The sequence below is a fragment of the Aspergillus fischeri genome, genomic scaffold (genome assembly GCF_000149645.3).
Source record: "Aspergillus fischeri NRRL 181 1099437636264 genomic scaffold, whole genome shotgun sequence".
NCBI lineage: Eukaryota > Fungi > Ascomycota > Eurotiomycetes > Eurotiales > Aspergillaceae > Aspergillus > Aspergillus fischeri.
In genome coordinates, this window is record NW_001509762.1 from 5,698,763 (window position 1) to 5,712,017 (window position 13,255).

Genomic DNA, 13,255 nt, shown 5'->3' on the forward strand with positions numbered 1-13,255 from the left:
ATGGCTTACTAGGATTGAATACAAGGAGGTATAAATACAGCAAGAAGCAGTGAACTCACACCATTAGCTTGACAAAGAGACAGAAATATATATTAACATCTAACAGATCTCAAGAACATTCTAACGAACAGAGGTTAACATTAGTCTACGAACCTAGGTTAATGTATTTCTGGCGCAAACATTAGAGCTTGCAAGGCTCTTCGTCTCACTCTAATTGAACATTTGATGGATATAGGACCTTTCTAAACTTCTGCTCCTCTGGTAGCCATCTGTCACGGGGAATCCGTCCACATGAGGGATCCTAATCACGACATCCCTTGGAACAGTACAATAGGGCGATAAAGCCATGAACAGCCAGCTGCTATGCTTGATAATGTCAGGGGTTAGTCGTCAGTGAGAAGCCTGGCTGGCTTCCTTGCTCAGTTCTTGGTCTTTTCTCAGCCACTTTCCGCCGTATGTCCGGCCTGATACTCGACGGGATCTCCTCCGAAATTAGTATGAAGTGATGGGCAATAAGATACTTAAGAGAAGCATCATACCGAGGCTGCTCTGCACCAGCAGCCTGTAGTTCATCTAAACAGGAATTATCCATACCTCTGCCAGAGGGCGCTGTCAGATCTGAAGGAAGGTAACCAAGGCACTCATTCTGGAGGGTTGTACAAGACAGCCTGCGCCAATTCTGCGGTGCCACTAAGAACATCGAGTCCAAACCAGTCTACCGAGGAGTGTAGTTGAATTCGTCACTCAAGCAAAGAGCCTGCAAACGGATTAAGGGATGTGGATGTCCAAGCTTTACCTGACGTCTCGAGGTCAGTGCACCAAAAGATGAAGTCTAAATCATAGATGTTGGAAAGACTCATACCGCAGTACAGTACGCCTGGAAGCACCACACGTGCCATATATTTCATAAATAAAGAAGAATTTTACCGTCGGGTAGCTCAATTCACAGCCATTATCAAGCCGAGGATCGTGGCAAGTAACGGCGAGCGCCGCAGGCCAAGAAGCTGTCAGCATGACCCGCGGGTAGTCTGGCACTCTCAAGTGACATGATCAGTCGCACACGTTGACCGGGGTCCTTACTACTTCTGGGTTTCGAGGCGAGGAGAGAATTTGAAGCCAGGTGTTTCAAGATAATGGATGCATATTATTGCTTACCGTACAGGAATCCTTGGATCTATTATTTGACGGGCCGGCCCGACCTCTTCTTCCCTGTGATTATCCGTTCCTAAATCCATCCCTAGTCAGGTTCGTAGTTCTTGCTGTATTAAAAGCATAGACAGGCTGAATGTAGGCTGTTGGGGAGTCAATGAACTGCCGTTTACACCCATGACAGTATGGGGTAGATAATCTGGGGAACATATTTGAAATCGGTCCCACCACGATGACATTGAAGAGATGAATGGACTTCGAACAACATAACCGGTTTTTTCATGTGCATTTAGGCTCGTCCTGTTTTATGATGGCAGTTATCGGTTCGTCGCTTCTCTTGACTCGATGTTTAGCATAAATCACAAGCATACGTAAACGACGCCGAGGACCAAGGAACAGCGGGAGACAAGACCGTCAAGAACAAGCGATGATCAAGAGCAGTATTTATCCGAACATTAGACAGCTACGGGATGCGCCTTTTTGGTTCATTGGATGCTTCATGCGACCAACCGTCACTGTCCAACCATCAAGAGAGCCGGTCCACCGAAAGTCTATCAACGCGTTTCAATAGGCAAACAGACGGGAATCATTCGGAAAGTCCACGTATCACCCGGATCGACTCATCCATCTCCGATAGTGCTTGAAGACACATCTGTAGTTTGTACGAAGGTGTGCCGATTGCCATGGTCATTGATGGGACATCGGGGGCCATGCTCAGAAGGGTATTCGTGCGTACGGAGGATTCCGTATCCGTACATTAGGTAACTCCGTATCAGCAGATGGTGCTCGAGATTCGAGGATCATCTTGATGATGATGATGATGATGATGATGACAAACGCTAGTACTGTATCAAGAAACTTATCATTAAAGCCTTGGAAAGATGTAATAACATGAGATATTATCTCATTGCTACGCGATCAAACTGCCTAATCCAGGTTGTCAGTATAGATGCTTTCTCCACTACCTACGCGGGTACCTTTCTCTCCCAATGCGCGATTTACAATACGGAAACAATACCGGTCCATACAATGGTCGAGACTCAAGAGTCAGTCGAGACGCTGATTCCATCAATCTCTGGACCCAGAAAGGGCCCGCACCTCCATAGCCTGACTCGGAGAGGGGCTTTTAGGCGCTAAAGGCCGCTTACCCATTAGATTCGAGCCTATCTATCTCTTAGCGTTCCCTGACAACTTCCAAATAACATCCAGGTCAGCCCCATTAGGGCAAAGGGGAGGCACTTCCCGAGGAACCGTCGATACAAAACGCTCAAAACGACGATAATTAAATACAGCTTACTCCCCATTGCAAACACCATGCTTAGAGGTCTCTCTAGTAGCCAACGGGGGCATCGGTGAGCATATGTACTTGTTCTGACCTTGGGAGTGGCCAGTGCAGTGGGTGGTTCAGGTGGTGCCATTTTGGTATCTTACACGACGAAATTCCGTGACGGTATCAAAAGCAAATCACTAAGGTACCTTAGCATTTTCAGGGATAGGCAGGTACCTATGAGTCGAAACATACCTAGGTTGCTCATTCAGGATGTGGATGCATTAAAGTTGTTCTCATCAATAATACCATCCGTCTTATGAATATTGCCATCAGTTACGCGCTATGAACTTGACTGAACGGGCTGAGATACTCAAGCCATCCGCATTGTTCTGGTTCCTTATTGTAATTTTGGTATCTGAGCAGTACAGTACTGTAACGTGGCACCCGACTGAGTCTACCTTATCCACTCACAGGGAGATGGTAGCTTTTCCCCCTCTCCTGCCTCTTACCCACCTGAGGCCACCACCACTTATCAGAGGTGCTCTTCTGGGAAACTCTCCTCCTTTTCGACGGATCAATCTGACTGTCTGACTGTTTTCTTACTCTTTTCTCAACTTTCCTGGAGAGAGGAAAATGAAACACTTCCATCAATCCTTTTGATCGGCTGACGCTCTCAAGTGCATTCAGTCCTTATCGAGTCCTTTCGTATTGGTCTATGTTAGTGACTCTTGCCACCAATAATTGAATCTCACCCTGCCACCATCTCCAACCCACCACAGTCCGTTTCCCGTTTACCGCCCCTCTCCTTACCACCACCCACCACCATCGCTCGCTACTATCGAATCTGTCGGATACCTGCACTGTCTAGTCATGAGCAACGCCTTTGTTTGAGCTCGCCAGCATTAATCGCAGGGCGACGCAGCCGTCCGATGTTCATATTTTTTTACTTTCTTGTAGATTCTTCAATTGCTTCGAAACTCGATGTACGAAACCCGGGTGACAGAGCCGTTGGCTGTCGACACCAGATCTGCACTGGCGACCAAAACCCAGACTTTCGCTACTACTTTTGAGTTCACCGACGAGCAAGTGTCCACTCCTACATCAGGTCCTCGACGTCGCAGCCGTGGAAACAGTATCTCCGTGCAGCAGAAGGGGTCGCCGGAGCGGCACAGATCCCCTATGAAATCCACCAGCGATGGGCGCTACACGCCCAGCCCGGAGCCGGCGCCAGCACTATTCGTGCGGGCCATGTACGATTACGATGCCGATGACCACACGAGTCTCAGTTTTCGCAGAGGTGATATCATACAGGTTCTCAATCAACTAGAGACTGGCTGGTGGGATGGCGTCATCAACAACAGCGTCCGGGGCTGGTTCCCGAGTAACTACTGCGCTATTATAACCGATCCAAGCGAATTAGAAGATCAGGTGGTGCATGCTCGTGACGAAGACGAGATTAGCGCGGAATCGGCTGCCGGTGAAGACGAATATGAGGAAGAGCACGAGCACGAGCACGATGAAGATGAGGTCGACTCCGCAGGAAACCCGCGCGATTCGCAACCACTACTTCCTATTGAAGGTGTAGCAGCCCCCAAGGAGCAGGAAGAAGCCGCCTTCTGGATCCCGCAAGCGACCCCGGATGGCCGTTTATTCTACTTCAACACTCTCACCGGCTACAGCACCATGGAATTGCCGTTTGAGAATCCGTCTGCGAACGAAACCGGACCCTTCGACCGAAACAACTTTTTCGTGCCGGATCAGACCCGACCACCACCCGAATTGATGGCTCGCGGTTTCGAGCGCGACGAGGATGATTATGATGGCTCGGCATCTGAGGCGGAGGGAGAGTCTCTAATGTTGGCCTCCCACGATTCCATGTCTCGTCGTCGTCGCTCATATATTGATGGTGTATCTCCTGCTACTTCCATGGACTCATTGCACCCTCCATCCGCCACCAAATCGATCAATGAAGGCAAGATCTCGCACCAATCCAGTCGGGATCTGCAGAGGACAACCGCCAGTAGCAATACGTCGGCGGCCATTCATATTCACAGACCGTCCGCCTCTTCCCAAGCTCCTTCCCGCTTCGTCGATGACGGCCTCACGGCTCCTGTCACTTGGCCGATGCTCGTTGACAATATGCGTCACGCTATCGAAGTGTATCGGCAGACGCTGCTGAATGGAGATCGCTCCGAGTATGTGAGGAAGGCGGAAGACATATCAGATCATCTTCGCATGCTTCTTGCTGCTGGCTCGGACACTACAGACAATCACTCTGGGAACCCGTCGATTATCTCGCAAAACAAGCCACTCTATCCCCACTTCAGAGAAATGATGTCTAAATTCTCGAAACTCGTCCTCTCGTCGCACGTTGCAGCTGCCGATTGGCCAGGGCCAGATTCCGTCAACAAGTGTTTGCAGGAGGCGGACGGCGTTATGCAAGGAGTCTACGGCTACGTCGAAGTTGCAAGACAACAGCGGGGTGAAACTATTCGTCGTATCGTTCCTGGATTCGTCGTCGGAAGCTCTTCGGGAGGCGGCTGGCAAAACAATGGTGTATCTCTAGATGATTCGGGCCCGACATCCTTTCTGGACCAGGATGGCGCTGATTCTCGCGTCGAACCCTCCGTGCCTCTGGACTCCGCTCTCCTGGACCATATCGACATTCTCAGGAGGTCATTTGTTGGGACTATTCGGCGACTAGAGGAGCGATTGACACTCAACCAGAAGAAGATTGTTACTTATGCGGAACAACGCGAAATTAGTGATTCAGTTGCTGCAGCTGCAATCAAGGTCGTTGAACAATTTCGTCCTTGGATTTCTGCTGTTGAATCCATCAATCTCGCACCGCTAGGAACAAGTTTCCAGAATCCTCAGTTGGTCGACTTCAGTCTACAGAAGCAGCGAGCCTACGATGCCATCGCAGATTTTGTCATTAGCTGCCAGGCTGTTTCCGCCCCCCTCGGCGATGAGTGGGCAGAGCTTCGCGGAGATTCTCTTGAAGACCGTCTGAATGCCGTGAGGAGTATCGCCAGGCAGCTTGAAAACTTTGTCTCTCAGATTGGTTTCTCCCTGTCGCTTCTTCTCGAACAGATTCCCGAGCCCTCTACCGCCTTTAGGAGTGAAAGTCGTCTGGAGGGCGACAAGGAAGCTTACAAGGGCATCCATAGTCGCGGTGATTCTCTGGCAAGAATTCCGACAGAGACGATCGGAATACCATCCTCGTATTCCGTTGATCCGCCATCTGAAAAAGTCCGTCGCAACATGGATAAGGCTCAGAGGTTCTTCGGCCAAGCTCCACCAGCCGCTATTACTCGGGAACCTATTCGGGAGCCTGTCCGGGAACCGGAGGAGACGCCTTGGTTCTTGAAGATGGATCACGAAGGGGAAGTGTTTTACGACACCAAGGCTGATGTGCCCACCTTGAAATGTGGAACATTGGCGGGCTTGGTGGAGCACTTGACTCGCCATGATAAACTGGATGCCTCTTTCAACAACACTTTCCTCCTCACATATCGATCCTTCACAACTGCGTCGGAGCTCTTCGAAATGCTCGCTGAGCGCTTCAACATCCAGCCTCCATTTGGACTGAATCCAGATGAAATGCAGATGTGGATAGACAGGAAGCAAAAGCCTATCCGATTCCGAGTTGTCAATATCCTCAAAAGCTGGTTCGAGCATTTCTGGATGGAGCCGAATGATGAGGCGCATATGAATCTTTTGGCCCGCGTTCACGCCTTTACCAAGGATTCCATTGCGACGACGAAGACGCCTGGCTCGCCTCAACTGATGGCAGTTATCGAGCAGCGCCTTAAAGGTCAAGACACCACAGTAAAGCGCCTCGTCCCTACACAGGCCACCGCCGCTCCACCCCCCATCCTTCCTAAGAACATGAAGAAGCTCAAATTCCTGGATATTGATCCCACGGAATTCGCCAGGCAGCTTACCATTATCGAATCTCGCCTCTACTCTAAAATCAGGCCCATTGAGTGTCTGAATAAAACTTGGCAGAAGAAGGTTGGCCCCGACGAACCGGAACCTGCTACGAATGTGAAGGCTCTGATTCTCCATTCAAATCAATTGACAAATTGGGTTGCGGAGATGATTCTCACGCAGTCCGATGTCAAGAAGCGAGTTGTCGTCATAAAGCATTTCGTGAACGTGGCAGATGTATGCTGATTGCCTTCTCCCACCCTCTCCTGTTTCGATTCATGCAGAACGCTAACTTTCCGCACAGAGATGCCGCGCGCTGAACAATTACTCTACGCTCACATCCATTATCTCTGCTCTCGGGACGGCGCCGATTCATCGACTCGGTCGGACTTGGTCTCAAGTTAGTGGCCGTACGTCTGCCATTCTGGAGCAGATGCGCAGACTTATGGCCAGCACGAAGAACTTTGGCGAGTATCGGGAAACTTTGCATCTCGCAAACCCCCCTTGCATCCCTTTCTTTGGTACGAATAGCTCGAGTCCCTCATATTGTTACGCGCTTTCAGTGACGAGTGGCTAAATTTCAATCAGGCGTTTACCTAACGGACCTGACGTTCATCGAAGACGGTATCCCGTCTCTTACGCCATCAGAGCTCATCAACTTCAACAAACGCGCCAAGACTGCCGAAGTCATTCGGGATATTCAACAGTATCAAAATGTCCCGTATCTTCTTCAGCCAGTCCCGGAACTACAGGACTACATACTCAGTAATCTTCAAGCGGCAGGTGACGTCCACGACATGTACGATCGGAGTTTGGAGGTGGAGCCGAGAGAACGTGAGGACGAAAAAATAGCGAGGTATGCTGCTGCTGCATCGAGTAGAGACTTAAGAAGTCATAGTACTATGGCCATCGCGAGCATCGTTATCGCATCGCGATGATCAGGTCGGCTTGTCTTTCTTCTTGTTTTCTATCTCTTTTTCCTTTTTGTTTTCTGCACCTCCGGCGTTGAAATTCCCCAATGATACCCGCGATTGACATCTCGAGGATTTTCTTTTTTCTCGTTTGCTTTTTTTACTTTCTAAGAACTGGTTGATTGAAGACTAACTTTGGTTTCCTATTTATCCGTAGATTACTGTCGGAATCCGGCTTTCTATAGTCTGGCCGCTCCCACTGCATCGTCGTGACTTGCTACCCTATTGGGTGTTCCATGTCAGCGTTGCATGTGCGTCGCATGCCGTTTCTTAGCGTCACATGCTACAACAAACCGAGGAGTGCGCCACAGCGATCCAAGCGCCATGATTTGGTAGCGGCAGCAGCCTAAAGCCACCGGATATTTGCTCGATAGCCAGTCAATTATCCTTTGCGTTGGTTGCTTACGCATGCTCCTTTCAACATGATCGCACCTTTGAAGTGATCATTACCCGATTGGCATCCCACTTCTTTGCGCCCTACTGATTGACGGCTATGGCCCTTCTGGCGTTCGCGATCGTCAGTAAGGTTCGGGACGGTTGCTCCACGTCGCGGCCATGTGACAGGAGCCGGCTCTCTTGCAGGACAATAAACTGTGGCTTGCAGCCTTCGTCCGGCGACATCCTCCGAGCCTGCGAAAGAGGAGTTGATGATGATACTTCCTCTTACTATCGCGTTTGAACAAACTTGCTGATAAAAGCTCGCCTGCGTGGAAGAGCTGAAGAATGAATGATCAACTCAAAAGGGCCAACTAATGAAGGCCAGTCCAATGTCGGCGGTCGCATTGCCATGATATAATGATATTCCCAACGCTCTTTCGATCTCTATATACCTGACATCTCTTTCCTATCTCACATCGGCAGCACAGAACTTAATATCCTGGTATCGATATCCTGTCTCGTGCGGCCCGATTCTTCTACGAAACCATCTCCGACCATATTTCATTGCACCTATTCTGATTCTCATTGTACATGTTGTGGAACATCATTGAGCGCTTGGCACCAACTGGCCCACTTTGTACAATGACCTTCACTATTTTCTTTGTATGAATTCTGGTGTATCTTTAGCTTATCTGGAGTCTGTGGTCTGCTCCTACACATATACTCTTTATAGTAAATTTGATGATCCATCATGACACAGCTTCTGTTGTCGGCTCTTCACTCGACGGATAATGATTAATTTCCTGTCCTTGTTGTCTCTTCTATTGCAACCCTTTTCTACATGGATCTTCTTGACCGAAATATACAGAACACTGCGCCTGGATGACCAGAGGTCTTGTGAGCGGATATAAACCATAGTAAATCTTCTTGCATTGTGTCATTAAGATGAGGGTAACCAGACCCATCTCATATCGTGGAAGAGCTTTACGAGCCTGCTAAAAGAGATCATGAGGCACCCGTTTGCGCCCCCTCCCCGATGCCCTGAAAGAGCTTCATCTTAACCTCAGCTGCCAAGAGACCTTTTACTTCCTCGGAGACAATCCGCTGTCCATCCCGTACTATCTTCTCCAGCTGCTGATCTTTAGCTGTAGTGGCACCACCTCGTGACCCGCTGGATTCAATTCCCCGCGCGGCCCGCCGGACTTTCTGACTGAGATCCATCATCTGCTTACTGCCGTAATCCCGAGTTGTGAACAGGGGGCTTTGACTCAGCGTAGCCACCCAGTATTTGTTCCAGAGCTGCGACAGAAGTTCCGTGTCGAGGCTGCTCTTGAAGAACGACACCTCGAGCGAGTAATACTGGTGCGCGTATGCGCCGAAATCCTCCGCCTTGCTGAGGGGAATAGTCTGGTAATCTTCATCCTCATTTCCTTCCTTTGGAGGGGTATAATCCTTGGGAAAAGTGCGGAAGGCCCCAATGTCAACCTTGCCGGCGGAGATGGTGCGTTCTGGGTCAATGACGACAGCAACGAACGGCCCGCCGAGCTGCTGCATATCTTGCGTCGTGACATCGATCCCGGACAGCCAGCATCCATACCCGGGATGACTGTGATACCACCCCACTGCGTTCTCCATGCGGCCCGCATCGCGGCAAGATTGCAGATACGACACCATGTACTCGTTCGCTTCTTCCTGGGCGTTGACGCGGGTCTCGGTGCCTTCGACGGGGAGGCGGAAGGCATCTGTTACGACGAACGTCTCAGGAAGGATGTACCCTTGCATCAGACCCATGACCTCGAGGGAGCCGCCTGAGCGAGCATGCATGGTCATTTTGATTAATGCTACGGCGGAGATGCGTATCGACTTGAAGTAGAGGGGGTCTTTGGCCCATGGCCGGGCAGCGCTCAGGGCCTTGTGTGTTTCTTCATCGTATCGATAGAGCGCGTCCCGCTGAGGATCGATGAGGCTAATGGCGTTTTCGAGCTCTGATGGAGGGGCAGAAAGCCTCGGTGTCAGTAGCTCATCGGAAAGCGATGCCAAGTGGGTCATTTGAGTACGAACCCCAGGACTGCTGTGCAGCCTGCATGATGGATATATTTGTTGTAGAATGCCGGTATATCTGATTGGGTACAGAAGTAGAGATTGCTGAAGCAATGGGACACAGAAAGGGCTCTAATCAAATGATCTCGTAACTCCTAATTAAATGATGAGCTCTAGAATCAAGCGGAGATAGCTCGATAATGGGGAGTGGAGAGGCGGTGAGGGTGCAGTGGCAGAAACAGGCGGTGGGCAGCTGAGTCAGCGGTTGCCTGAGCGACAGGGCGCCATCAACAGCCGCACCGGGCGAATCTTGATTGCGGCTGCATCTCATCTGCTGCACAACTGTAAGCACAGGGTAAAGGCGTCAATATTATTGTTCCCTGCCTCACTCCACTGCCCCATCTTTCAGCTATTTGCTTCTCCCTTCCAATCCTCACTTTCCCCTGTCCTTGCATACACGCGCAACGATCGTGGCGTACATAAAGCCCTGCGGGCACCCCCCTTATTTCTCGCAGATGACATTCGGCCTCTGTTGATCTTATTCGCATGGTGGATCGCCACCTGTCTTGGATTCTGCGCGTGATTATTTGCTGTCGCTACCTTCATAGATCGAGGCGCTCTGTCGCCGGAGAATTTCAGAGCGCAGGACTCGCATAGTGCAGTCTCGACCTCATTTCACATAATCGATCAAGAGTCCCGCTATATCAACCCCATATCTGGGGCTCATAATCCCAATGACGGTCGACACGAGTTACTTGACCACTCAGGTCAACAATATCGTTACGCAGCTGCATGGCATATTTGATGATATTGGAGTTCCGAGCCATGAGCGCGAAACGCGAGAGGCAGAGGTATGGTGTCTCATTCTTGCGCTTGTTGTCTTGAAAGGTGGATGCTAATTGATCAAAACGCGTAGCTCTTCAGTGCTCTGTCTGAGACTCTGAATAACCATCTCAAGATTGTGGACGAGTAAGTCGCACCCGGGTTGATCGCGCATTTCTCTGCTAATAGCATTCTGCAGTGAGAGAACCAGCATGACAGAGGAGGCGGAACGACTTATTACTGCCATTCAACAAATGGAGGAATCGCTAGTGGATGAGAAAGCCAACGGACAGTATCAACTGAATCATGACGATCTGCGCGTCACGTATCCCCTCAACCGCTGTCTCTCTTTTCTGCGCGAAAAGCATGGAGCAATGAGCAAAATGCACCGGGAGCGCTTCGAACAAGTGAAGAGTAAGTGACGAATCTTAAATGAGTCAGTTTAGTAAAAACTCGCTAACAGGTAGTAGAACTCGTTGAAGCGCTCGAATCATACTCTTCCCATCTAGAGTCCTCTTTTGTGACCATTGAACTTCCCCCAACAGCACCTGGCTCATCCATTGCGCCGAGCTTTGACCTTTCCCCAACTTATGTTACCGCGCTAGATAATGAATTTACGAGAGTGTATGAAGAATACCACCGTCGCCTTGAGTTCGTCAAGACGACTTGCGAAGAGATCATCAAACTTTGGGCCGAACTTGGAACACCCCAGGTGCAGACGGATACCAATATCGTCAAGCATTACCGCGAGTCTCCCGAGCAGTTGGGCCTCCACGAGTCGGATTTGGCGAACCTGACGGCAAGGCGCGAGAAGTTGCTGGAAGAGAAAAGATCTCGCGAGCGCAAGTTGAAGGAGCTTCGAACCGCTGTGGAGTCGTTGTGGGAGCGCTTTGGTGTCGAGGAATGCGATAGAAAGGCCTTTCTCGCGGCCAATCGCGGGTGCGGATTGCGGACGATCAACGAATTTGAAGAGGAACTGGCACGTCTCAATGAGCTTAAAAGACAGAATCTGCACCTTTTCGTGGAGGACGCGCGCTGCCGACTGCAGGAACTCTGGGATGGGCTCTATTTCTCCGAAGAAGAAATGCTTGACTTTACACCTGCCTTTTCTGACGTCTACAGCGACGCGCTTCTTGAAGCACACGAGGCAGAAATTGCCCGGCTGGAGGCGCTGAGGGAGCAACGTGCCCCAACGCTGCAGCTCATCGAGAGGCATAAGAGTCTTCTTTCGGAGCGAGAAGCCCTGGCTGCATCGAGTCAAGATGCCTCACGTCTCATGGCGCGCGGCAACAAGGGAGAGAGGCGCGATCCTGGTAAGCTCTTGAGAGAGGAGAAGATGAGGAAGAGGATTGCCAAAGAGTTGCCCAAAGTCGAAGCAGACCTCAGAAAAGAATTGGAAAGATGGGAGGAGGAGTATGGCAGGCCATTCCTTGTCCACGGCGAGAGATATCTTGATGAACTCACCCCAGTCATTGCCAAACCTCCTCCACGCTCCAAGACACCCTCCGCTCCCCCCTCCGCGAATTCAAAAGCAGGCTTTGGAAGGCCACAACCGCCTTCTCGTCCGGCAAGTGTCATGAGAGGGCCACCTCCTCCTCGCTCCGCCACCAGAACGCCCACTGGAAACGGCCAGACGAAATACAACACTATCGGCCCATCTAGGGCCGGCGCGAAGTCACCCTCGAAGATTCCAGCCCGGGTGCCCCTGAGTAACATGCCTTACGGGAACAATTCCGCTGGCCATCGCGCAGCACCAGGTTCTTATTCTTCCAGCACCATGGGCAAGATTCCAGCACCACGTGCTCCCCCACCTAGGATGCGTGCTTTGACGATTGACCCCAAAGAGGACAGAGGGCCCTATTCGATGGATCCTCCTAGATGTGCTAGCGCGATGTCTAATGCCTTCGTTCGGCCTGTCAGCCCCGAGGACGTTTATGACGATCGCAATCAGCGATCGTTCATGAGCTCCTCTGTTTTCTCACAGCGATCTACCGGCTTCTCTCAGTGCTCTCAGTCCTCGGCCTCGTCAATATCATCTGTTCCGAATTTCCCACGACCAAATCCTTACTTGCAACATGCGCCTCCTCCACCGGCACCTAGACAGGTTTCAAACTCCTCAACCGTGGACACGGCGAACACAGGGTCTGAAAACTGGGAAACATTTGATGACGGGTCCGAGTCCGAAGCCGATGCCAGTGATGTATACTATGCCAAACTTCGTGCTGCTCATAGCAAGCGATTCGCCCCCGAAGACAACGCATCTCTTGCGGGAAAAAAGGCCAAGGGTATCAGGAGCGTTAGCCCAGAGGAGCCGATTGATGACCATCATGGCCAGATAGTCAGAGTAGCTGGCAGTGATGCTGGTTGGACGGACGACATGGAGGCATACTAGAAGCTGATACTGCTTGGCATTGACGACTCCTTGATGACTGACCATCGTTGATACACCGCAAGTCAGATTCTCTGTTGCGCAGAGCAGGGCCCACTTGTCTTTGACCTGCGGCGCGCCAAAACAGCGTCTTTGATCTCTGCGCCAAAATTTGGATTATACCATGTTTGTGACGTTCTTCTTGATTCTCCAGGTCGTGGGCTCCTTCCTATGGCTCGTACTGCAACCCTGTTATGCCCTCCGCCCAGGAGGTGACATGTCGGTGGCGTTCCTTTCTGGCTCCCACTGTCGAAAGAGACAGAC

The 13,255-nt window shown here is 50.8% G+C and overlaps 3 protein-coding genes across 3 annotated transcripts, besides 2 other annotated features; 2 read left to right on the forward strand and 1 right to left on the reverse strand.

Moving 5' to 3' along the window:
• Positions 1-1,955: 1,955 nt before the first annotated feature.
• Positions 1,956-1,981: a microsatellite.
• Positions 1,956-1,982: a microsatellite.
• A 1,418-nt stretch (positions 1,983-3,400) lies between these two features.
• On the forward strand, positions 3,401-7,290 carry NFIA_091500 (putative cell division control protein Cdc25; the record flags this gene model as incomplete). Its single annotated transcript, XM_001261087.1, has 3 exons — positions 3,401-6,589; positions 6,657-6,873; positions 6,941-7,290. 3 exons carry the CDS (start codon positions 3,401-3,403, stop codon positions 7,288-7,290), a joined length of 3,756 nt encoding a protein of 1,251 aa, XP_001261088.1.
• A 1,416-nt stretch (positions 7,291-8,706) lies between these two features.
• Positions 8,707-9,787, reverse strand: NFIA_091510 (Mov34/MPN/PAD-1 family protein; the record flags this gene model as incomplete). Its single annotated transcript, XM_001261088.1, has 2 exons — positions 8,707-9,686; positions 9,763-9,787. 2 exons carry the CDS (start codon positions 9,785-9,787, stop codon positions 8,707-8,709), a joined length of 1,005 nt encoding a protein of 334 aa, XP_001261089.1.
• Positions 9,788-10,475: 688 nt separating this feature from the next.
• NFIA_091520 (putative microtubule associated protein (Ase1)) lies at positions 10,476-12,955 on the forward strand (the record flags this gene model as incomplete). The annotated part of the gene is made up of 4 exons (XM_001261089.1): positions 10,476-10,592; positions 10,658-10,710; positions 10,763-10,977; positions 11,034-12,955. 4 exons carry the CDS (start codon positions 10,476-10,478, stop codon positions 12,953-12,955), a joined length of 2,307 nt encoding a protein of 768 aa, XP_001261090.1.
• Between the last annotated feature and the right edge of the window lie 300 nt (positions 12,956-13,255).